This window comes from Callospermophilus lateralis, chromosome 7 (genome assembly GCF_048772815.1).
Source record: "Callospermophilus lateralis isolate mCalLat2 chromosome 7, mCalLat2.hap1, whole genome shotgun sequence".
NCBI classification, from domain to species: Eukaryota; Metazoa; Chordata; class Mammalia; order Rodentia; family Sciuridae; genus Callospermophilus; species Callospermophilus lateralis.
Genome location: NC_135311.1, coordinates 21,528,722 through 21,551,742, shown reverse-complemented (window position 1 = coordinate 21,551,742; position 23,021 = coordinate 21,528,722). Strand labels below are relative to the sequence as shown.

The 23,021-nt window shown below is 31.8% G+C and overlaps 1 protein-coding gene across 2 annotated transcripts in view; it reads left to right on the top strand.

Moving 5' to 3' along the window:
* The window catches only part of Sycp1 (synaptonemal complex protein 1), a 118,798-nt gene that overhangs the window by 7,595 nt on the left and 88,182 nt on the right, over positions 1 to 23,021 (top strand). For both annotated transcript variants that reach the window (XM_076861913.1, XM_076861912.1), the window contains exons 7-11: positions 170 to 243; positions 4,253 to 4,311; positions 6,270 to 6,339; positions 7,163 to 7,236; positions 10,040 to 10,148. In XM_076861913.1, the coding sequence (XP_076718028.1) occupies positions 170 to 243; positions 4,253 to 4,311; positions 6,270 to 6,339; positions 7,163 to 7,236; positions 10,040 to 10,148 (386 nt within the window). The remainder of the gene's footprint in view (positions 1 to 169; positions 244 to 4,252; positions 4,312 to 6,269; positions 6,340 to 7,162; positions 7,237 to 10,039; positions 10,149 to 23,021) is intronic.

The window sequence follows — 23,021 nt, the reverse complement described above, 5'->3', positions numbered from 1 at the left end:
TTCTTCATATATATGTGATGCAAGATACATGATATGTATATATATAAAATACAATGCTTTAAAATTTCTTTAAAATTAAAACATTGAAACAGAATGTTTCATAATTTTCAACACGGGATTTTGCTTTGAGATTGGATTACACCTAGTCAAACTTGTTCATTTGTTTCAGGAATAATGCTACAAGGCATTTATGTAATCTACTTAAAGAAACCTGTGCTAGATCTGCAGAGAAGACAAAGAAATGTAAATATCTTGTTTTATGTGACTTTGTCCACTTATTGAATAATTGAGGCAGAGAAGAAATTATCTTTTCACCTTTTTGGAACTAATTTTAATTCAAATAAGTTTTATGTGCCTCATACCATTTCTTCGTGTAAGTAGCAACTACATTCTCAGTTATTATTTAATTCAAAGTTTTTTGAAAGTTCATGACTTTTTTCAAAAGGTAACATATTTGGCAAATACTTGGCATTTATAGTTAATCTACATTTCATTTAGTGTGATTTTTAGATTAACTTTCTCTTTTGTCTGGAATAACCACAAAATTGAATCAAGAACAAGACATAGCCATATCCATCAGAGAAAATACTGCTGGAGGGCATGCACTATAACAATGTGAGACAAAAATGGAGTTCATATATGTTAGTCCCATAAAATAATAATGGACCTTAAAAAGTCCTGTCAACTAAGATGTAGCCTTTGTAATATTGTAGTGCAACACATTATTTGTGTTTGTAGTGATGCTGGTTTAAATAAATCTACTGCACTGCTTGTTGTATAAAAGTATGGCACATAAAATTATGTTCAATATGTTATAATAGTGATGATAAATGTACAAGTGGTTTATGTATATGCTGTAGTATTTTTAATCATTATTTTGAAGTGTATTCCTACACATAAAAAAAGTTAACTGTAAAACAGCCTCAAGTGGGTCCTTCAGAAGCTATTCCAGAAGACTTACTATCACAAGAGTTGATACCCTATATGTGTTATTGCTCCTGAAGACTTTCCACTGGGACAAGATGTGGAGGTGGAATCCTATATAGGTCTAGGCTTATGTGTATGTTCATATCTTAGTTTTTAACAAAAGTTTAAAAAGTAAAAAATCTAAAATGGAAGATATTTTATAGAATAAGAATAGGAGGAAAATATATTTTTGTATAGTTGGACAGCATATTTTTGTTTTAAGCTAAGTGGTATTACAATAGTCTAAAAGTTAAGAAAATTAAAAGTTTATGAAGTAAAAAAGTTATAGTAAGTTCATTATTGAAGAAAGAATTCTTAAAATAAATTTAGTGTAGCCTGTGTACAGTATAGTATTTTTAAAGTATTATGCAGTATTATGCACTAATATCACAAAAATAGGAATTGAGAACGGGACAGCAAATAGAAATAATAAATATAACAGATAATAATTCATCTTTATCAATATATCACTTTGAATGATGGCGGTCTAAATGATAAAAGATAAATGTGGTCAGAATGGACAAAAAATAAGACCCAACTATATGTTGTCTGTAAAATAGTCATTCTAAATATAAAGACATATATATACATTAAAAGTAAATGGATAGAGAAAGATATATTAACACTAATAAAAAGTAAGGAGTAGCTGTATTGATTTAGAATATAATAAAAAATTGCTGCTGGTTGTAGGGGCGCACACGTGTAATCCCAGTGATTTGGAAGGTTAAGGCAGGAGGATGGCAAGTTCAAAGCTGGTCTTAGCAACTTAGTGAGGCCCTAAGCAACTTAGTGAGACCCTGTCTCAAAAAACAGAGTTGGGAATGTGGCTCAGTGGTTAAGTCCCTGGGTTCAATCCCCAGTACCAAAAAAAAAAAAAAAAAGAAAAATTGCTAAACATTCAACTAGTAAAACATGACTTTTCTAAGTCTCGGATTATTATTCTCTAGCAAGCAATCAAAGATAAGATGCATGGTGAAGTATACAATAAAATATATATTAACAGACCACAGAAATAGACCCTCTATAGTATAGTGTAACTCCAGAGTTTCTTGCTTGAATTTTTGGCTGAATATTTGGTGTTAAAGTCATTATTATTGTCCTTATTATTACTCATGGTGCTGTGGATTGAACCCAGGGTGAGTCTTTCCCTTTAGATCACTGCTGCTGTATAGGAAAGAGATTGACTTTTTGTTTTCTTACAAACTTGATGTAATTGTTCATTTTGGGAGTTGTTTTGTTGTGTCTTAAATTTTCTGCATAGAAAATCGTGTGTAAACAAGAAAGTTTGATTTCTTCCTTTCTAATCATGTCCCTTTTATTTCCTTTTCTGGTTTTATTGAATTAACTAGAACTTTTAGTAAGTGTTAAAAAAGTGATGAGGGAAAGTTTCTAGTTTCTTACTTGTGAAGATTGTTGGTTTTGGTTTTTCTTCTCCAGTCTTTTTTTCTCTTTGCTTTCCATTTTGGAAATTTTTGTTGAACTACATCTTCAAGCTCAGAAATTATTTTCTTAGCTATGTCTAGTGTACTTTATTTCTATTTCTATTCTTGATAGGTAGCATTTTGATTTGGTTCTTACTTAGTTTCCAGCTCTACTTATATTGCCTATCTGTTTATTATTTAATTTTTTTTGTTGTGCTGGGGATTGAACCCAGTATTGCCAAAGGCTGCAGACCAGATTTGAGCCCTGTGCCTTATAAGTCTAATTAACAAAGAGGGAAACAGTGGTGAAGCAAGAAATCAATTTAGGGAAGGTATTGGGAATGAGATTGATCAAATTTTGTGCATGTATGAAAATGGCATACTGAATCCCACTATTATGTGGAAATTATAATATAAAAAAAGAAATGAATTTATTCTTGGTTTAACCAAAACTTAGAAGATAACAGCCTAGAAATCTTTCCTATATGGACAATAGCTTTAGGATAATATGGAAGAAAAGACAAAGAGGAGAATCCAATGGTATGCATATGTATGTTCTGTCAGTTTGTGTAAGCCCTGACTTAGAGCTGCCAGGGCTTAGGGGTGGGGATGGTTTCTACTCACAGCCCAAGATGGAGCTGGGAAACAAAAAGCACTTTAAATCGTACAGATTGGGAGTACTGGGTGTTTCTTTTATGTCTTTCAATTTTAAAGGATCTCTTATTACAGAGGAGCCTAGGAAAAGCTCTCTACCACTGATCTATTCTCCCACTCCCCTGCCTCTCTATTCTTGCACATCTACTTTATCTACTCAAGTCCATAGGAGTTGTTTTAAATTCCTCCTTTGATAATTCTAATATCTCTTCCCTATCTGACTCTTGGTCGGTCTGATGCTTGCTCTGTCTTGTTGTACTGTATTTTTTGTCTTTTATTATGCCTTGTAACTTTTTTTAATAGCTGGACAAGAAACTGTTGTAAATAGGCCTCAGTAATGTTGTGGTAAGGTGTAATGAGAGGGGAAGTGTTCTATAGACCTATGATTAGGTTTCAGTCTTTTAGCAAACCTTTTCCTATGGATTGTGAACTTGGCAAGTACTTCTAAGTCTCTTTTAGGTGGGACAAAATGGCTTGGGTTGGCTGGAGTTTGTCATTTCCCTTTTTCTAAACAGAAAGCTAGATGGGGATGGAGTTGGGTATTTTTCTTCCTCCACGTGGAAATCTATAACTGGCTAGAATTGGTTCTCTCCCTTCCCCTTAGGCCATTTAGACTCTGATAAAATCCCAGCTGATTTTGCCCTGATAAAATAGTTTCTCTCAAAGACAGGCCTTGTCAAGAACAAGATGCATTAACATTTCCAATGGTTTCTTTTTCCCTCCTCATGTTAATACACAAGAGGATGTTCCTCTCTGTTGTTTGCTGTGAGAATCAGGTAGAGCTTTAGGAGGTAAATGTCATAAGTGTTGGAACCCCTCCCTCTTAATGGGTCCCCTGAAGTTTTCATCTCTCAAACTGTCCACCCTGTTTCTAACCATCTGTCAGTTGCAATTCATGTTTTCTTAGGGTGGCTGTGGTTCCCACAGAGTTTTCTGTTCTGGATTTCTGTCCTGGTTAAGTTGTGATTTGTTCTATATGGGCCTTTCTCTAATATTAAGGGCAGTAGTTTGCTCTGTGACTTCACTTTCCTTTCAGTCTTTTTTTGCTTTCAGTGCTATTTCAAAGGACTCAGAACTGAATTAGATATCCCAGTGCCCTTCATGAACAAAGAATTTTAAGTATTTTAATGTTTTTTTTGAGATATTTTGAGAATTTTTGACATCATTAAGTGTTTTAAAATTAAATTTTGAAAATTTTATATTAATAATAGATGAATATGAACGGGAAGAAACCAGGCAAGTTTATATGGATCTAAATAATAACATTGAGGTAAGTATTAGTGAAAATCTGAATATTTAAAAAAAATAATTTCTAAGCAATGTAGAGTGATAGCTATAAAGATTATAAAAGAATAATTTCTAAGCAATGTAGAATGATAGCTATAATAATCTTTTTGCTAAAAAGGTTATTACTTATTTTGTTGATGTATGATCGAATCACAATAAAATTCCCAAGATCTTATGAGTACTAATGTTATGTAGTAGCTTTCTGATTTACATACTAGTTACACTATTCAATGAAATATATCAAATGTTCATTAACTCTTAAGTCAGAGATTAGCACATTTTGACACATCCATTAATTTGAAAACATATGAAGTATTATTAATCTGTGTCTGACTTCTGTGTGCCTTTGTTGTCTCATCTTCTATCATTCACTATTTTGCTTTCCTGCTAGTCTTTTTATTTTTCCCTCTTTTCCCCTCTATTAAGTAAAAGGGATTAAGTTGTACTGGTTAGTGGTCAGGACATTGCAGAACATATCCATGATCAAAATTGTCTATATTAAGGCTAGCCATGAGAGACATTCTGGGGAACCCAAGCTTCTAGTTTGACCTGATGCTATGTATGATGTAGGGGAAAAAAACCTAGTATTTAAGAAAAAAAATTTTTTGTACTGTGGATTCAACCTAGGGGTGCTTAACCCCTGAACCATGTTCTCAGGCCTTTTTATTTTTTATTTTGAGATAAGGTCTTGCTAAGTTTTTTAGGACTTCACTAAATTGCTGAGACTGGCCTCGAACTTGCAGTCCTTCTGCCTCAACACTTTGCTGCCCCCAGTTGCTGGGATTACAGGCATGCACCTCCATGCTTGACCAACCTAACTTCCTTCCTTCCTTCCTCTTTTCAGTGTTCATAACAATCTTATTTATAATAACCCCAACTGGAAAAAAACCAAAACCCCTCAATAAATTAATAATTATGAAAACTGATACATCCAAACTGATACATAGGTGATGCAAAAGAACTACCAAAACATGCTACAACTTGAATGGATCACAAGGACATTATGCTGAGTGAGATAAGCCAATCTCCAGAGGTCATCTGTTATGATTCCATTTATATGATAATCTCAAAATAACAAAATTATAGAGATGGAGAGCAGTTAGGTAGTTGTCAGGAGTTAGGGATGGTTTCTAGGGTGTTTCTCAGCATTGCTGAGTACTTTCTGATTTTGTCTCTTTGAATTTGTTCCCTCTGTGTAGAACTTTTGTGTCCAATATCTTATGTACACTTGTAAACTGTATTCTGCTTTTTTTTGTTTTCCTGACCTTACTATTAATTTAAAAGTCTTCATTCAATTATTCTGTGTCTCCTCATCTCATTTAACTTTTCTGAAGAGCATTTAAAACTACATGACATTTATTTGAATCCATACATGTATGTTCATGTGTGTGTGTGTGTATGTGTGTATTTACTGGAATATACATCAATTCCAGTAGGGTAGAGAGTTTGTCTTATATCCCAAGTGCCTAAAATAGTTACTGGCCCATAATAGGCACTCAATAAATATTTAATGAATGAATGAATCTGATTTTATAAAGCAAGATTTATTGAATGTTGTGTGAGCACATTCTATCAGGTGATTCTTATAGAGGACTCACTTAAGTGGGGAAGAGAGAAATTAAATAGGCATAAACAAGTATAAAATTACTGATTTTGCAAAGTATTATTAAGTGAATGAATATAATGCCAACAAAATTTTGCTGCTGTTTTGTATTATCTAACATGTCTCCATGCTTTTAGGCATCTGAGAAACTAACAATATAAGCTTTCCTAATACATGTTAGTAAGTTATTTCATCATTTTAATTATAGGGTTTTCATTATTCAAAGTTGTGTGGTTTTATATCCAATGATTACATGTTAAAATTTTATTAATATTTTCAAAGTGTGAAGAAAGGTTTTTCAAAAGTCTGATTCTCAAAAGTTAAACTTTATCTTCCAGAAAATGATAATAGCTTTTGAGGAACTTCGTGTTCAAGCTGAGAATTCCAGACTGGAAATGCATTTTAAGTGTAGGAATCCTACTTAATTTTTATGTTACTCTTCTGCTATTTGTAGTTTTATTAGTTTTTGTTTACGTGTTAATCTGTTTAGTTTGAAAGCCCTCAACTATTTTACATTTTGTATTGTCTTTGTTTTTTGTAAGCCCCTCAAAATCTTGTGGGATATGACAGGGAAGTAATGTATGTTAAAAATGTTTTTTGGTTTTAAAACTACATTTTTTGCCTGGGTGTGGTAGCACATGCCTCTAATCCCAGCTACTGGGGAGTCTGTGTAAGGAGGATTGAGGCCAGCTTGAGAAACTTAGTGAGACCCTGTCTCCAAGAAAAATAAACAAAAGGCTGGAGGTATAGCTCAGTAGTTGAACATTAATCTTGCTTGTTCAAGGTTCTGGGTTCAGTCCCCAGTACCATACATACATATATACATACATACATACATACTGTCTAATACATATATACAAACTGTGTTTTATGTGAAATTAAACTTATTATGGTTTGTATTAATTTTTTTTATAAGTATAGTTTGGTCAAACTTTTATATTTCTTGGTAAAGTATACATCTAAAATAATTATATATCTAAAACTTTTTATATTATAAAAAAGATATATATACATGCTACTATAAGAATTTAAAATTTTTAAGTTATAATTTGCTATTAAATTCACTTTTAATAAACAAAGCAGGAAGAAAATAGCAGCTTTAACTCTTTGAAATTTTTGGAATTTAATATAATTTGAGATAAGGAAGTGAAATTATCTTTCAGTTGGTTTGTAATGTAAAAGTTCAATACAATTATGTTAAGACATTGCACATATTTATTTTATTTTTAAGTAAAGGAAGATTATGAAAAAATCCAGCACCTTGAAGATGAATATAAGAAAGAAGTAAATGACAAGGAAAATCAGGTTTTTTTTTAAAACCAACTCTATATTCTTTTTGAAAAATTAATTAAAATTTTTTCTGCCAACACAATATTTATACATATTAATGAAGTACATTGTGATATTTTAATTCATATATATTGGGTAGGGATTAATGCAGAGTAATTAGCATATTAATCACCTAAACTTTTATCATTTCTTTATGGTGGGTACATTTAAATTTCAAGTATTCTGAAATATATAATGCTATATTCTTTGTAAAATTTGTTACTTCATAAAATCTTAAAATATCAAGAGATATTTTTGTTTGCTGGCTACATGATAAATTTCTGAGAGAATTTTATTATATGTACCTAAATATTTACTCTTTTGCTTAGCCAGTTTATTTTTTATTGACTTAAATATGTACTCACTGAATGCTTGGTTTTTTTATAATGAATCTTAAACAATATTTACATTGGTTTACATTGCTACAAAAATATAAGAAATTTTGTTCAGATTTAAAAAACCTAATAAAATGTAAAGATTATCATTGACCATGCAACTCACATTTTACAGTTTATTTTGAAACTTCCTATCCATGACACCAATGAAAAGAAACTAAAACATTCTGTTGCTTTTTTCTATTAATATCATATAGTGGAAGACTTGAAAATGGTAAGTCTATACCCTTTGACATTTGTAAGAATGTCAGTTTCAGATTATCATTTTGCCACATATGTATTTAAGCCTTATTTCATACATATCACATTCAAGCCTTCTGCTTCGCAAATAAAAAGAGATACATAAAAAGGAATCTTATTTCCAACTATTTTTTCAGTTTTTCTCCTCTTATTTGACATAGAATATTACAGTTAAGGATATATGCTTAAATAATAAAATTAAAGTATAGAAAGAAAACTTAAAAGAGTTTTAAATTGTGGTTTAATGATAGTATTTTTTTTTGTTTAGATATTTTGAAAGAGTTGTTAGCAATTGTATTTTATCTTTATTTTTAAACCAAATTTCCTAAAGAAGGAAATCTTTTTAAAAGTTAAAATAATGCAACTGGGAGCAGCCGTGTATGCCTGTAATCCCAGTGGCTCAGGAAGCTGAGGTGTTGGATCAAGGCACTAAGCAACTCAGTGACACCCTGTCTCTAAATAAAATACAAAATGGGGCTGGGGATGTGGATCAGTGGCCTAGTGCCCCTGAGTTCAAGCTCAAGTGCCCCCCGCCCCCCGCCAAAAAGTTAAAATAATGCTTATTATGAAAAGCACAGAAACAGAGTATAATGCCAAAAAAACTTTTTGGTGTTCTTGAGACATGTATAGTGCTTACAGATTGTCAGACTTCTTTGTAAATTGATTGGGTGATCAGCTAATGTCCTATTCACCCTGATGCCCTGTCCCCATCCTGAAATGGGACTCCTAAATATTATTTGTAAGAATTTTTTTTGTGGCTTTCTAAATTCCTGCTTGGGGATATAAACTTGGCTGATGCCATATGTTAGGCACACACTCTTCCTCTGAGCTACATCCTCCAACTCCTATTTTTCAAAATTGATATGCTTGTTTTCCTTTGCAAAGATGGAGTAGGGTCAGTTCTCTGACTACAGTAGATGTCAAGTAGTGGAGTCCTGGGTAGGAGGGTTGACTGAACCTAGAGAGGACTTATTACAGACTTCAGTTTCCTTGTACTTAGACTCTTGTTTTATACTCACCTATACAGTGTCTGTTACCTCTAATTCTTGAAACATTATGGCATTCTTTGAGGTGAGTTATTTTGCTTCTCATTAGTACTTTTCTATGCAGTCTCCTTAGTTTGACTTGACTTCTCTGAGCTAGGTCCATTCCTTCCAACTGCTTGTTTTTGTTTTTTTTTTTAAATATGTTGTGGCTTATGAACTTTATGGACTCATGTGGTTTCATAAATGATTAAATTTGTTTTTCTTGTTTTCCCAGTTAATTTTTGGGTGATTTGGAGGTGAAAAAAGGGGAGAGAAGGTCTTTTTGTCATCTTGGATCTTGAAGTCTTCAACTTATTTTTATAGGTTTAATTCTGATCTTTTCTTCACATCAATGCTATACTCTTTTAACCATCTGAATATCTTCAGTTACGTGAATAAAGCACGATCTCTCCATACTTTGTGTTCAGCCTAGAATACTCATTTCCCAATGTTTGCGTGATTCATTTCTACATATCTATCATTTCAGCCCTTTTGAGAATAAATTTTTGATTACTTCCTCCAAGACTGATTTAGGTGTTCATGATTCCTATAACACTTTCATCTTATTACTAGTGTGGTTGTTTGTCTCCCAATCCAGGCTCTGAGTTCCTTGAAGATGACTTTCCTAATACTCATATATGCAATACTTATGGTTTCTGGTGCTCAATACTATTGAATGAACAAATTGGTACACTCTATTATGCCATCTTCTCAGTAATAACTTGAAATGCATAGTATAACATTGGGTATCTCGTACTAGCTTGTTCATTAATTTTAATAAACCTAATAAAAATAAATGTTTATTATGCAAGCATGTATGAAATACTCAGTACATACAGTCATCTAAAGTATATAGAGAAGTATATAAAACAATTACAGGAGATAAGGGCTTAGGTGCCACATTTAACTTTTTATATATAATTTTTTATATCTATAACTTAAAAAACCTATTCTAAATCTGTTATACATGACATGAATGCATTTCAGTTCATAGTACACCTAGAGCACAGTTTTTCATGTCTCTGGTTGTACTCAAAGTAGAGTTATACCATTTGTGTCTTTATACATGTACATAAGGTATTGATGTTCATAATGCTTTAAAAAAATATTTCATTTTAGTTATCACTACTACTGATCCAAAGTGCTGAGAAAGAAGATAAAATGAAAGATATGACATTTCTGCTAGAGGAATCCAGAGAAAAAATTAATCAATTAGAGGAAAAGACAAGTAAGAATTTACATAATATAGCAATGTGTCATATGTATTCCTTGTTATGATCAAAATTTTGACTTTATTTACAAGTTTGTTGTAGTTATTTTCTGGTGCTGTAATTCCAGGTTGGAACAGTTGTCATAATAGAATCACTTGGGGAGTGTTTTCAAAGTAAAACTTTTCCCTTTTCTATGCTTTTAACCTACCCCAAAGTTTCAACTTTGTGTTCCAAAAAGATAGGGATCTGTGTCTTTTTTATTCACTGATGGATTTCAAGTGCTTAGAACAGGATCCAACACATATGAAGTACTCATAAATTATAAATGAATGAATTCCATGGGAGTAATATGGAGGAAGCTATTTTTCCCAGAGGAAGACATTTGGAAAAGCATTACAGAAAAGCATTACAGAAAAGTTATTGAACCATACCATACATGATGAATAGTTCAGTAAATAGACAGTGACTTGGAGGAGACATTGTAGGCAGAAGACATGGCTTGTGCAAGTATGAAAAAATTACATTTGTGACTACATCTTAGAGAACTCAGATGAGACTGTAAAAGAAATGTTGGATCCATTTATGAAGAACTTTATATGTAATGGCATATATAGAGAATATTACTGAATAGTTTTCAAACTTGTTCACATGGCAGGACATTTGGAAGGCATAGTATAGTTTACGAGACACCATATATCTTCCAAAACATCATAGGGACCTGTGGCATTTATTTTTTTATTCTTCAGAACGCTATCTCTCCTTTACATGGCAGATAATTATTTCTTCGAGCCTGTGCTTACCAATTTTATCTTATTGTCGTTACTGTGTCTGTTCTGTAGATATATTGAAATTAACTTTTTGCTACATTTTGTGATCTTGTCTCATCCACATTTTTGACTACTTCCTTTACCCAAATGAACTTTCTACTTCAAATGTGTTGCTTCAGTTGTAATGAACACTTCTTCATTCTTCATTGTGTGTGTTTGTGTGTTTATGGTGCTAGGGATTGAACCCAGGACCTTGTGCATGTGAGGCAAGCACTCTACCAACTGAGCTGTGTCCCCAGCTCTCTTCAGATGTTTTAAGCATTATCCTCTGTCTCCTATGACTAAGAGTTTTGAGGACAGAGACTGTGTCTCTTTAAATATCTTAAGTGTAACTCTAGTGCCCGACATTTTGCTTTGCACATAATAGAAGATCAATAGATGTTTGAACACATGAATTGATACTTAATCCTAAATAAACTGGAAACAGTCTTAGTCATGAATAACTATAATTCTGTGTGATTCTGTAAACTTATAACCACTGAAATATATTCATTTAAATCACTTTTATTTATTTCCCAAATGTATATATCTTCCAGATGTGTGTTTCCATTTCTTTGTTTCAGTTTGGTTATTTTCTAATGACCTGTCTTCTAATCTTGCTCTTGCTGTATTTAATTTATTCCAAACTTATCTTCTGAATGCTTAACTTTAATCATATATTTTTCTTTCTAAATTTCTACTTGATTCTTTTAAAGATTCCAATGCTCTGATTAAATTCTCTTTTTGAGAGAGAGATTTAATGTTTATTTTTTATTTTTTTTTTTTGGCAGACACAACATCTTTATTTGTATGTGGTGCTGAGGATTGAACCCAGGCCGCATGCATGCCAGGCGAGCCTGCTACCGCTTGAGCCACATCCCCAGCCCTAAATTCTCTTCTTTAAAAAATCATATTTTTTATCCTTTTGAAAATATTAACCATCAATATTTTATTTATAGTCTCCATTACTTCTATATCTGGTCTATTTTATTGTCATTTTTAAAATTGGCAAAATAGCATAAAATCTGCCATCTTAAACCTTTTTAAGTATACATTTAAATAGTATTAAATATATTTACATTGTTGTACAACCATCACCACCATCCATCTCTAACTATTTTTTATTTTGCAAAAATGGAAATTAAATATTAGCGCTCCATTGCCTTCTTCCCCATCCCCATGGCAACCAACTTGTCTGTCTTTCCTCTCTTCCTCTCATTTTCTCTTGCTCCCTTTGTTCCTTTCTCCTTTGCTTCCTTCCTTTCTTTTGCTGTTTGGTCATTTGACTTATCTTTGGTGTACCCAGTTGACTTTTTATGGAATTTTACCCATTTCAATACTGTAATAAGAAAAGAGAGATTTCAGACAATGATGTCTTTTCTCTGGGAAAATCTTGCCCATTCTACATAATATCTAAAGTTTATGTTTTCTCAATATATTATTGATTTTTATCAAATGCTTTTTGGAGCATATATTGAGATTTTCATATGATTTTTTTTTGCCTTTATTTGCAATTATTTTCTAATGTTATTTTTTAATGTTAAACAACTTCTTATCCCTGGCTATAAACTTAATTTTATTAATACTTTATTTTATTAATATATACTTAATTTTACTTATATATTAATATATACTTAATATATATTAAGTGTAATATTAATAATATATATTTAATATATAATATATTATTAATATATAAACATATACTTATATATTAATATTTACTTATATTTATATATACTTAATTTTATTAATACTTTGTTTCACTTGGTTTTACATAATATGTATTTAAATTTTTGTTTAGGAGTCTTGCATCCATGTTCATAAGTTAGATGGTTTCTAATTTTTCTTATATTTTGTCATATTTTGGTATTTAACATATATTAGCCTCAATAAATGAGTTTGGAATTTTTTATTTTGCATATTTTTGAAAGAGGTTAACAATGATGTATTACTTCTTTCCTAAAGATTTGCTAAACTCCAGTGATTTTTAATCTGATCCCAGGCTTATTATTGCTATTTATTAATTTTTGGAGGGTTTTATTACTTTTTTAAAAATTTCATTTTTCTAATGGATGGGACTTTATAAGTTTTCTGTTTTTTTTTGTAATCAGTTTTGTTTAGTTTATTTTTATTTCCTAGGGTTTTGGGATTTTCCTCTATTTTCTGTATTTCAGGGCATAGATTTGTTTTGGTCTGCCTCTATGCATTTTTGAAAGTAGCAAGTTAAAATCTTACGTGTTTATTGATTTTTAAAATATTCTGGTATTTCTGTAGACAAGCATTTATTTAGAGGTTACCTTATTAGATGCATTCAGATTTTAGAATGTTATACATCCTTGGTAAAGTGAAGTTTTTATTATTATAAAAGGATTCTTTTTTAAAAAAATATATTTTTAGTTGTCAATGTACCTTTATTTTTTAATTTGTATGTGGTGCTGAGAATCAACCCAGTGCCTCACAGATGCTAGGCAAGTGCTGTACCATTGAGCCACAATCCCAGCCCTATAAAAGGATTCTTATTTGTCTTAGTAATACTATTTGTCATAAAGGAATTGTTTTCTAATCTAATATAGCTTTGTGTACATTTTATTCCTGGCTTATTACTCTGGGATAAATATCCAGGAGTACAATTGCTGGTTGTATGGTAGTTACATGGTTATTTAACTTTCTCAGGGTGGCTTTACCATTTGTATTCATACTAACTATGTATACAATCCATTTCTACCATTTTATGTTCATACTAACTATGTATATCATCCATTTCTATCTATCTGCTCAAGAATTTGTTGTCACTATTTAGTTATTCTGATAATTATGTAGAGGTATCTGGTGATTTTAATTTGCATTTTCCTGATTGATGATGATGAAGATCTCTTCAGTACTTATATTTATCTGTATATATTCTTTTGTGGGGTGTATTTCTGTGGCTTTTGCTGATTTTCTTATTGGAGTGTTTCCTTTTTTAATGTTGATTTCATTAGTTCTTATATAGTCTAGATATTAGTCCTTCATCAGAAATTTAATTTGCATGTATCTTCTTCAAGCCAACAGCCTGCCTTTTTTCCACTCAACAACATCTTTTGTAAAGCAAACTTAAAAATTTTATTTAACAGCTAATGTTTTTATAAACTGTTCCTTTAGTGTAAGAACTCTTTGTCTAGCTCTAAAACTGAAGAATTTTTTCCTATATTTTCTCCACACACACAAAAGTATCTTTTTCTCTAGTATTAGGGATTGAACCCAGGGCTTCGCTCATGCTAGACATTTTCTGGCCATGCTCTACTACTGAGTTATGTTCTCAGCTCTTTTTATTTTGAATCAGGGTCTTGTTAAGTTGCTGATCTTTCTGCCTCAGCCTCCAAAGTTGCTGGGATTACAGGCATGTGCATTGTCTTAATTACTGTAGCTGTATAGGAAACCTTAATATCAGATAAAAATTTCTCCCACTTTGTTATTCTTCATGAAGACGGTGTTATGTATTCTAGGGTGTGTGCCCAGTCATGTAAATTTTAGAATAAACTAGTCTATTTCTACAAAAATCCTTTGTAGAATTTTCATAGGAATTATGTTAAAGCTGTATATCAGTGCAGAAAGAATTGATCTTTTTTGCTCTGTCATCAAATCTAAGAGCATGGTATTTCTCTATTTTCGTCTTATTTGATTTCATTAATGATAATTTTGTGGTTTTCAAAACAGTTCTATACTTGTCAGGTGTATACCTAATTATTTAATTTTTTGAATTAATATTAGTATTATGCTCTTAATTTTGTTTTTCTTATGTTCATATTTTAGTATATAGAAAAGCAATTGATTTTGGTGTGTTTATATTTATCCTTTAACCTTGCTAAAACTCTATTCATTCTAGAATTTTTTTAATTCTCTGGGATATTTTATGTGGATCGTCATGTCATGTGGAAATAAATTGCTTAATCCCTTACCCTGCCCCCCACTTTTCTTTATTTTCTTACCTTATTGCAATGGCTAGAACTTCCCACACTATTTTGAATAAGAATTCTGAAAGTCAACATCCTTGTCTTGTCTCTTGATATCTTAGGGAAAAAGCATTTAGGTTTCCTCCATTAATTACAAGGCTAGCTGTAGCTTTATTTTTATTTTTTTGGTAAAACTGTTTGTCAAATTGGTGCTTCTGGTGCTATAGTTTGGATGTTGAGTATTCACTAAACTCTGTGTATTAAAGGCTTTGTCACAAGTGCGGTGCTATTGAGAGAGATGGTGAGACATTTAGGAGGAAGAGCCTATTGAGAGATCTTTAGTTCATTGAGGGGACCCCAGCCTCCTCTTCTTTGCCTCTTGCTTCCTGGCCATGAGGTGAGCAGTTTGCTCCATCAGGCACTTCCTACTGTTGCCATCCAGTATGCCCAAGCTGTGGGTCTGACCAATTTTGGACTACTGTATCCAGTACCTTTTCTCTTTTTAAGTTAATTATCCCAGATATTTCATTATAGTGACAAAAGGCTGACAACAAGTGTGTGACAAGTGTGTTCCTCACTTATTAAAATTTTTTTATTGTGAATTGGTGTTGAATTTTATCCCGTGCTTTTTCTGAATTGATAGATATTCTAATGAATTTTTCTTTTTTAGTCTGTTAGTTCGGTCTATTACGTTTTTGAATACTAAACCAATCTTGTGTCTTTGGAGCAAACCCCATTTTGTCATGGTATAAAATTGTTTTTATATATGTGTGGAATTTGATAAGCTAACATTCTAGTAAGAATTTTTACATTTATATTAATGAAGGATTTTAGTCTATAGTTTACTGTTTTTGTACTTTTATGTCTGGTTTTGGTATCAGGGTAATACTAACTTCATAAAATAAATTGGCAAATATTTCCTCTTCTGTTTTCTTAAAGAGATTGTATAAAATTGGTGTTAATTCTTACAAAATTCATGTTAATTCTTTACACATTTTGGAATAATTCTTCATATAACCGTCTGGCGTAGATATTTCTTTTTTGGAAAATTTATAATTATAAATTCAATAATTTGCATTAATAGTTATAAAGCTTTTAAAATTTTATGCTTTATATTTAATTATCATCTTTTTGAGGAATTTGTCTATTGTAATTTGTCAGGTTTATTTATTTTAAATTAATTTTACAGTAGAATGCATTTTGACATATTGTACAGAAATGGAGCACAACTTCTCATTCCTCTGGTTGTACATGGTGCAGAGTCCCTCCAGTAGTGTAATCATACATGTATATAGGGTAATAATGTCTATCTCATTCTATTGTCCTTCCCATCCCCGTAGCCTCATCCTTCCTCTTACCACCCCTCTATTAAATTTATTTTATAGAATTGTTTATGGTATTATTTTATTTTCCTATTGATACCTGTTTGGTTTGTAGTGATATATTTACTATTTTAGTTCTGATATTGGTAATTTGTGTTTCTCTCTTTTTGATTCTTCCTAAAGGTTTGCCAATTTGTTTTTTTTTCTAATAACTCCTTCTTTTATTTCTTTTGTTTTTATGTTCAATTTCTTATGTTTTATTTCTTATGTTTGTTCATTTGTTTATTTAATTTTGGTAACAGGGGTTGAACCCCAGGTATACTTAACCACTGAGCCACATTCCCAGCCTACTTTTTAATTTTTTTTTAAATTTTTAATTTTGAGGTAGTCTTGCTAAGTTGCTTAGGGTCTTGCTAAGTTGCTGAGGCTTGCTTTGAACTTGCCATCCTCCTGCCTCAGCCTCCTGAGCTGTGGGGATTATAGAGATATTGCCCCAGCCCTGTGTTTATTATTTCCTTCCTTTTGCTTGCTTTTGATTCATTTTGCTCTTATTTTCTAAATTTCTTAGGTGTGGGAGCTTAGATTATTGATTTAAAGTTTTCTTTCTTTTTTTTTAGAATACATGCATTTATTTATGAAACTATTCTGATTCTATTAATATAGTGTCTCAGCAAAGCTTAGCTATATCTTACAAATTTTGATATATTGTATTTTCATTTTCACTTTTTAAAAATGTATTTTTTAAAACTTTAGACTTCCTCATTGACATACAGTAGATTATTTAGAAGTGTATTGTTTAGTTTCTATGCCATTAGAGATTTTCTATTATCTTTGTTATTGATTTCTAGTTTGATTCCATTGTAACCATATTCTGTATAACTTCAGTTCTTTTACATTTGTTAAAAATTCTTTTATGACCCTCCTGTGGGTTTGATTGATTATGTATGTTGTTATATTTTCTTTGGGCACTTGAAAAAAATGTGTATTCTGCTGCTGTTGATTAGATCCTGTTGTTTGATGGTTGTATAACAAACTACCATAAACTTAGTGGCTGAAAACAACACAAATTTATTATATAGTTCTGGAGAATCAGAAGCTCAAAATGAATTTTTTGGACTAACTTCACCTTGAAGTTTGGTATGTCTATTCTTTCTGGAGACTCTCAAGAGAAAATATGTTCCTTGTCTTTTTCAGCTTTTAGAGATCACATGTATTTCTTGGCTTGTGTTGCCTTCCTCAGATTATTCAACTTGTGCTTCTATTGTCACATTTTCTAATGTAATTTGGAGTTTCCTGCCATTCTTTTAGGAGGTCCTTTGTGATTATGTTGAGTCTGTCTGGATAAAACAGTATAATCTTCATATCTTAAGATCCTTATTCATAACTGCAAAGACTCTTTTGTGTGTAAGGTAACATTTTCACATATTCTAGGGAATAGAACATCATCATTTTTGAGTTTTTTATTCTTTGGTGTTGAGTCCTTCTTTAATCTTGATTTTTTTCGTCTTAATTTCTTTTTTTAAAATATATATTTTTTAATATTTATTTTTTAGGTGTAGATAGACACAACACAATGTCTTTATTTTTATGTGGTGCTGAGGATTGAACCCGGTCCCACTTTACCACTGAGCCATTACAATCCCAGCCAATTGTCTTAATTTTTCTGTAGTTTATATATAGAGGAATGTTGAAGTCTCCAAATATAATGTGGATTTGTGTGTCTTTTTCAGTTGTAACAGTTCATGTTTTGTTTTGCAGCTTTTTTATTTGTGTATACTTATACTAAGATTGCTATGTGTTTTTGATTATGGACCTTTTATCATTATATAATCTCTTTTTCTAGTAATTTCTTGCTTTGATGTCTGTTATGTATGTTACTTGATTTAATGTTGTCATTCTTGCTTTCCTTTGACTAATAGTTATACGTTTTATCTTTTTCCAACATTTTACTTTCAAACTATCTATGTTATTATATATGAAATAAGATTTTAGTAGCTAGCATATAGTTCAGTTGCTTTTTAAAAACCCAGTATGCTTAGCTCTTTATTTTAATTTTTACATGTATATCATTTACATTTAATGTAATTACTGGTGTATAAAGGCTTAAGTCTGTTCTTTTTCCCTCTTATTTTTATTTTTCTATTTTTTTCTTTTCAATCTTCCTGAGGGCTACTTGAATTTTTTTCTTTTTTTAGAATCCTGTTTGTACTTAAGTTTTTTTTTTCTTGTGTGTCTCTATACAGACTTTTTAAAAAATATATTTTTTTTAGTTGTAGGTGGACATAATGCCTTTGTTTTTATTCATTTGTTTTTATGTGGAGCTGAGAATCAAACCCAGTGCCTCTAGATGAGCACTCTATCACTGAGCCACAACCCCAGCCCCTCTCTACAGACTTTTAAAAGTGGCTGCTCTTGGTAGTGATAACAACACAATCTACTGACATCATTATTTTTCAAGTTTAAGTACAGAGATCTTTACTCATTGTTTTACATCTAGAATTATTTTCAATATTTCCTTTATACACATTTAGAACCACATCATACAGTATTATAATTTTTTTTGCTTTCAGTATAGTACATAACTTAGAAAACTCAAGAAGTGAAGGAAAACCTTCAGTATTTACCTGTATTTTTGTTTATCATGTTCTTTCTTTTCTGATGTTCACAATTGTCTTTTCACTGTTTCTTTATTAGGGGACTTATTGTAGTTATTGTTTAGGGACGTCTGCTTGCAAATCCAGTTCATTTTCCTTTATCTGGGAATGTTGTAATTTTTTTTTCTTTTCTTTAAATAGGATTCTTTCTGGTTGATAGGTATTTCTTTCAGCTGGGCGCAGTAACGCACACTTGTAATCCCAGGAGCTCGGGAGGCTGAGACTTCAAAGCCAGCCTCAGCAATGGCAAGGCACTAAGCAACTCAGTGAGACCCTGTCTCTATATAAAATACAGAAAGGCTGGGGATGTGGCTCAGTGATTAATTCTCCCTGAGTTCAATCCACAGTACCAAAAAAAAAAAAAAAGTAGATTTTTTTTTTCGTCATTTAAAACATATTGTGGCCAGGTGCAATGCCAGCTACCTTGTTGACTGAGGCAGGAGGATTGCAAGTTCAAGACCAGCCTTGGCAACTCAGCAAGACCCTGTGTTAAAAAAAAATTAAGGATTAGGGGATGTAGATCTTTGTTAAATTATATTTAGATCAATCCCAATGACCAAAAAAAAAATACAATGTACCAGGAAACACCCATACTCTGCTACATCCTTCTGATTTCCATGATTCTGATAAGAAATTCATTGTTATCTAATTGTTTTCTCCCTGTGTGTGAGGTCTTCATCACTGGCCTCTTTTAAGATTCTTTGCCTTTAGTTTTCAGAATTTTAAATATGTGTATTGTTGTATTTCTTTGACCTTACTCTCAGATTTGCTAAGATTCTTGCATCTTATGTATTTTCCAAATTTGGGGGAATTTTCAGCTGTTATTTCTTTGAATATTTTTTAGCCTTGCCTTCTTTCTCTTGTCCTTCAGGAATTCTTGATGACATGAAAAGTTAGATATTTTGTTGTTTTTTATATTCCCTCAGATCCCTAAAACTCTGCTAATTTATTTTTAATATTTTTTAGTTGTAGATGGACACGATGTCTTTATTTTTATGTGGTGCTGAGGATCAAACCCAGTGGCTCACACATGTGAGGCAGGTGCTCTACCACTGAGCTACAGCCCCAACCCTCTAATTTATTTTTCATTCTATCTGCTCTCTGTTGTTCAGATTTGCTAATTTTTTTTTTTAATGGTACAGGGGATTGAACCTAGGGGTGCTTTACAACTGAGCTAAATCCTCAGTCCTGCTTATTTTTTATTTTGAGACAGGGTCTTATTAAGTTGCTTAGGACTTCACTAAATTTTTTTTTTTTTTTTTTAAAGAGAGAGTGAGAGAGAGAGAGAGAATTTTTAATACTTATTTTTTAGTTTTTGGGGGACACAACATCTTTGTTTGTATGTGGTGCTGAGGATCAAACCCGGGCCGCACGCATGCCAGTTGAGCGCGCTACCGCTTGAGCCACATCCCCAGCTCTTCACTAAATTGTTGAGGGGCCTCAAGCTTGTAACCTTCTGCCTTAGCCTCCTAAGTTGCTAGTTTTTATTGTCCTGTCTTCTAGTTCACTGATTCTTTCCTTTGTCCCCTCTTGTTTTCTTTTTTTGTCACTGAGCCTGTCCACGGAGCTTTTTATTTTGGTTATTGTATATTTTTTTTGTTGTTGTTCAAACAATTGTTACCCTAACTCTTCAGTCTTTTAGGATAAGGTATTTTTTTTCCCTCTCTTGCAGCTTTTCAGCTATTTATTTATCTTTGATTTTCTAGTAGTTATAATAATATATTTTAAGGTATAGTTTAGTTTTGTTTTATGGCTCCTTGAAAGTATAAATTAGTATCCTTTATTATTGCTTCCTAAAAATATTTGGTAATCCCTTCAGATGTTGTACGCATTCTATTTCTCACTTTTTCTGAGTAAAAAAAAAAATTAAAAAATGAGTAAAACAACTGTTAATTTTCTGACTTCATCAGCTGTGCCAATCTTCATTTTTTTTTAATAGCTTGTCTTTCTGTGTCTTATTTTGGCTAAAGTCTGCTGATTTATCTCATGATTCACTAATTCTCTTATTTGTTTTTTTTTTTTTTTTTTAATAGACAACAGAATTTATTCTCAAGGTTCTGGAGGGCTGAAAGTCCAAGATCAAGTTGTTGATCTTATTTGTTTTTAACCCATTATGAAACTCTCTTTAATTTTTAGTTACTGAGATGTTTAGTTACTGAGATGTTATTCTTTTCAATGCTACTATTCTACTTTATATAGTTTTATATTTTTCAGGATTTTCAAAATATCTTTAAATATACTAAGTATCACTGTTTTATAGTTTCATTTTGATAATTCTTTATCTTAAATGTCTATGGTCCTCATCCTGTATTTTGTTTCTCTGATAGTTTTTAGTCTGGACTGTTTACTTATAAGCCTTGTTCTCTTTGATTTTATGCGCATTGTTTTTTAACCTGAAGAACTATTTGTAAGAATACTTTAAGGTATGTCTAATATGTAGATAACTTCTCCTGGGAGGATTTGCCTTTACTTATGCCATCTACTTGGTATCTGTGTTCATTTGGGACCACCTTAAGTTAGTTTCAAAACTTGGGATTCCCTGAACAACTCATTTGATAGCAATCTGGCCTACAAATCTGCCTCTAATTTGCTTTTGCCTCTTACACTGAGTTTCTCAGATTATTGTACAGAATTTTTTTTACTTTTAATATTTCTTTTCTTTATATTATCATAATTTTAAGTCAGATTTCAACTTTGCCAGGATCGCATATGTCCTCAGTATAAAAAGCAGGCTTTTTTTTTTTTTTTTTGTGGTGCTAGGGATTGAACCCAGTGCTAGGAAAGCATTGTATCACTTAACTACATCCCCAGCCCTTTCTGTTTGCTTTTGATCTGGTACAATCTTATTACTTTGTCAGGAGTGTTATGCCTTTAATATTCTTAGTACTTAATCCTGAATTTTTACTCCTTCTTAGAGGTGTAAACAGCCAACAGTGCAGTTTTTAGTTTCAGTTTAACATATCATTTGTAGACATTTTATTTAGTTTATTGATAACTTCCTTTTCATTTTTAAAGAATGTAAAAATACTTATTTTTTATTCCATAGCTAGTAATTTTGACATCTGAACTCTTTGTAACTCCAAGATGGCTTTTATACTATACCAGATTCTGCTCTTGGTGCTTTGCTTCCCTTGTGTTTTTGGATCATGAGGTGGTATAACTTCATCTGTGGATCCAGAAGATGTAATTTTATCTTTTGGACTAGAACTTAAGAATGTTTTTATAGGGAAAACTTGCATTTGAATCTTTTGGCATCCTAGGGGAACTGAGGAGCACTTCAAATTTAAGTTTTGGCTTGGAAAATCATTTTTAATTCCCATGTGTGCCTAAAGGCTGGTTTTGTGATTATGATGTAGTCTTGTAGATCATAATGTCTATCATTAGTATTTATTTCATATAGTCTGGTGATAGTCTTATAGTCATAATGAACACCACAGTTGTTAGTCATTATTGCCCTCTCTCCAGATGTACTTTTCTTATGTTTTTTATACTCAGAATAAGACCAGTGACCTTTTCATTCTATGCATTTTCCCTCCAGAATGGAACTTAAAAAAAAATAAAACCTGAGGCATCATTCTGTTATTTAACATCCTTAATTGTTTTGCATGGTCCTTGTGGCTTATAAAGCAAAAGATTCTAAGCAAGTCATATAAATCCTATTATAATTTTATTATCTTTCTAATCATAACTGTGATGACTCCTCCCTTATCCTTTATCACTTTTAAAATTAACATGTAATAATTGCATATATTTGTGGAGTCCAGTGTGATAATTCAATACATGTATACAATTTAGACCCCTTATACTTTAAGACATATAACTGAAATACATTTCATTTAGACTCCAGAATGTATTATCCAGTCTCTTCTATTTTTGCCTTTGCACACTTTACCTCTTTATAATTTCTTTTTTCTTCTAACTCCTGTTATTCTTTTTTTTTTTTTTTTTGGCGGGGGTCAGGGGGTGGGTGGGTAACTGGGGAATGAACTCAGGGGCACTTGACCACTGACCCACATCTCCAGCCCTATTTTGTATTGTATTTTATTTAGAGACAAGGTCTCACTGAGTTGTTTAGTGCCTCACTTTTTGCTGAGACTATCTTTGAACTCAAAGTCCTCTTGCCTCAGCCTCCTGAGCCACTGGGATTACAGGTGTGTTATCACCACACCAAGC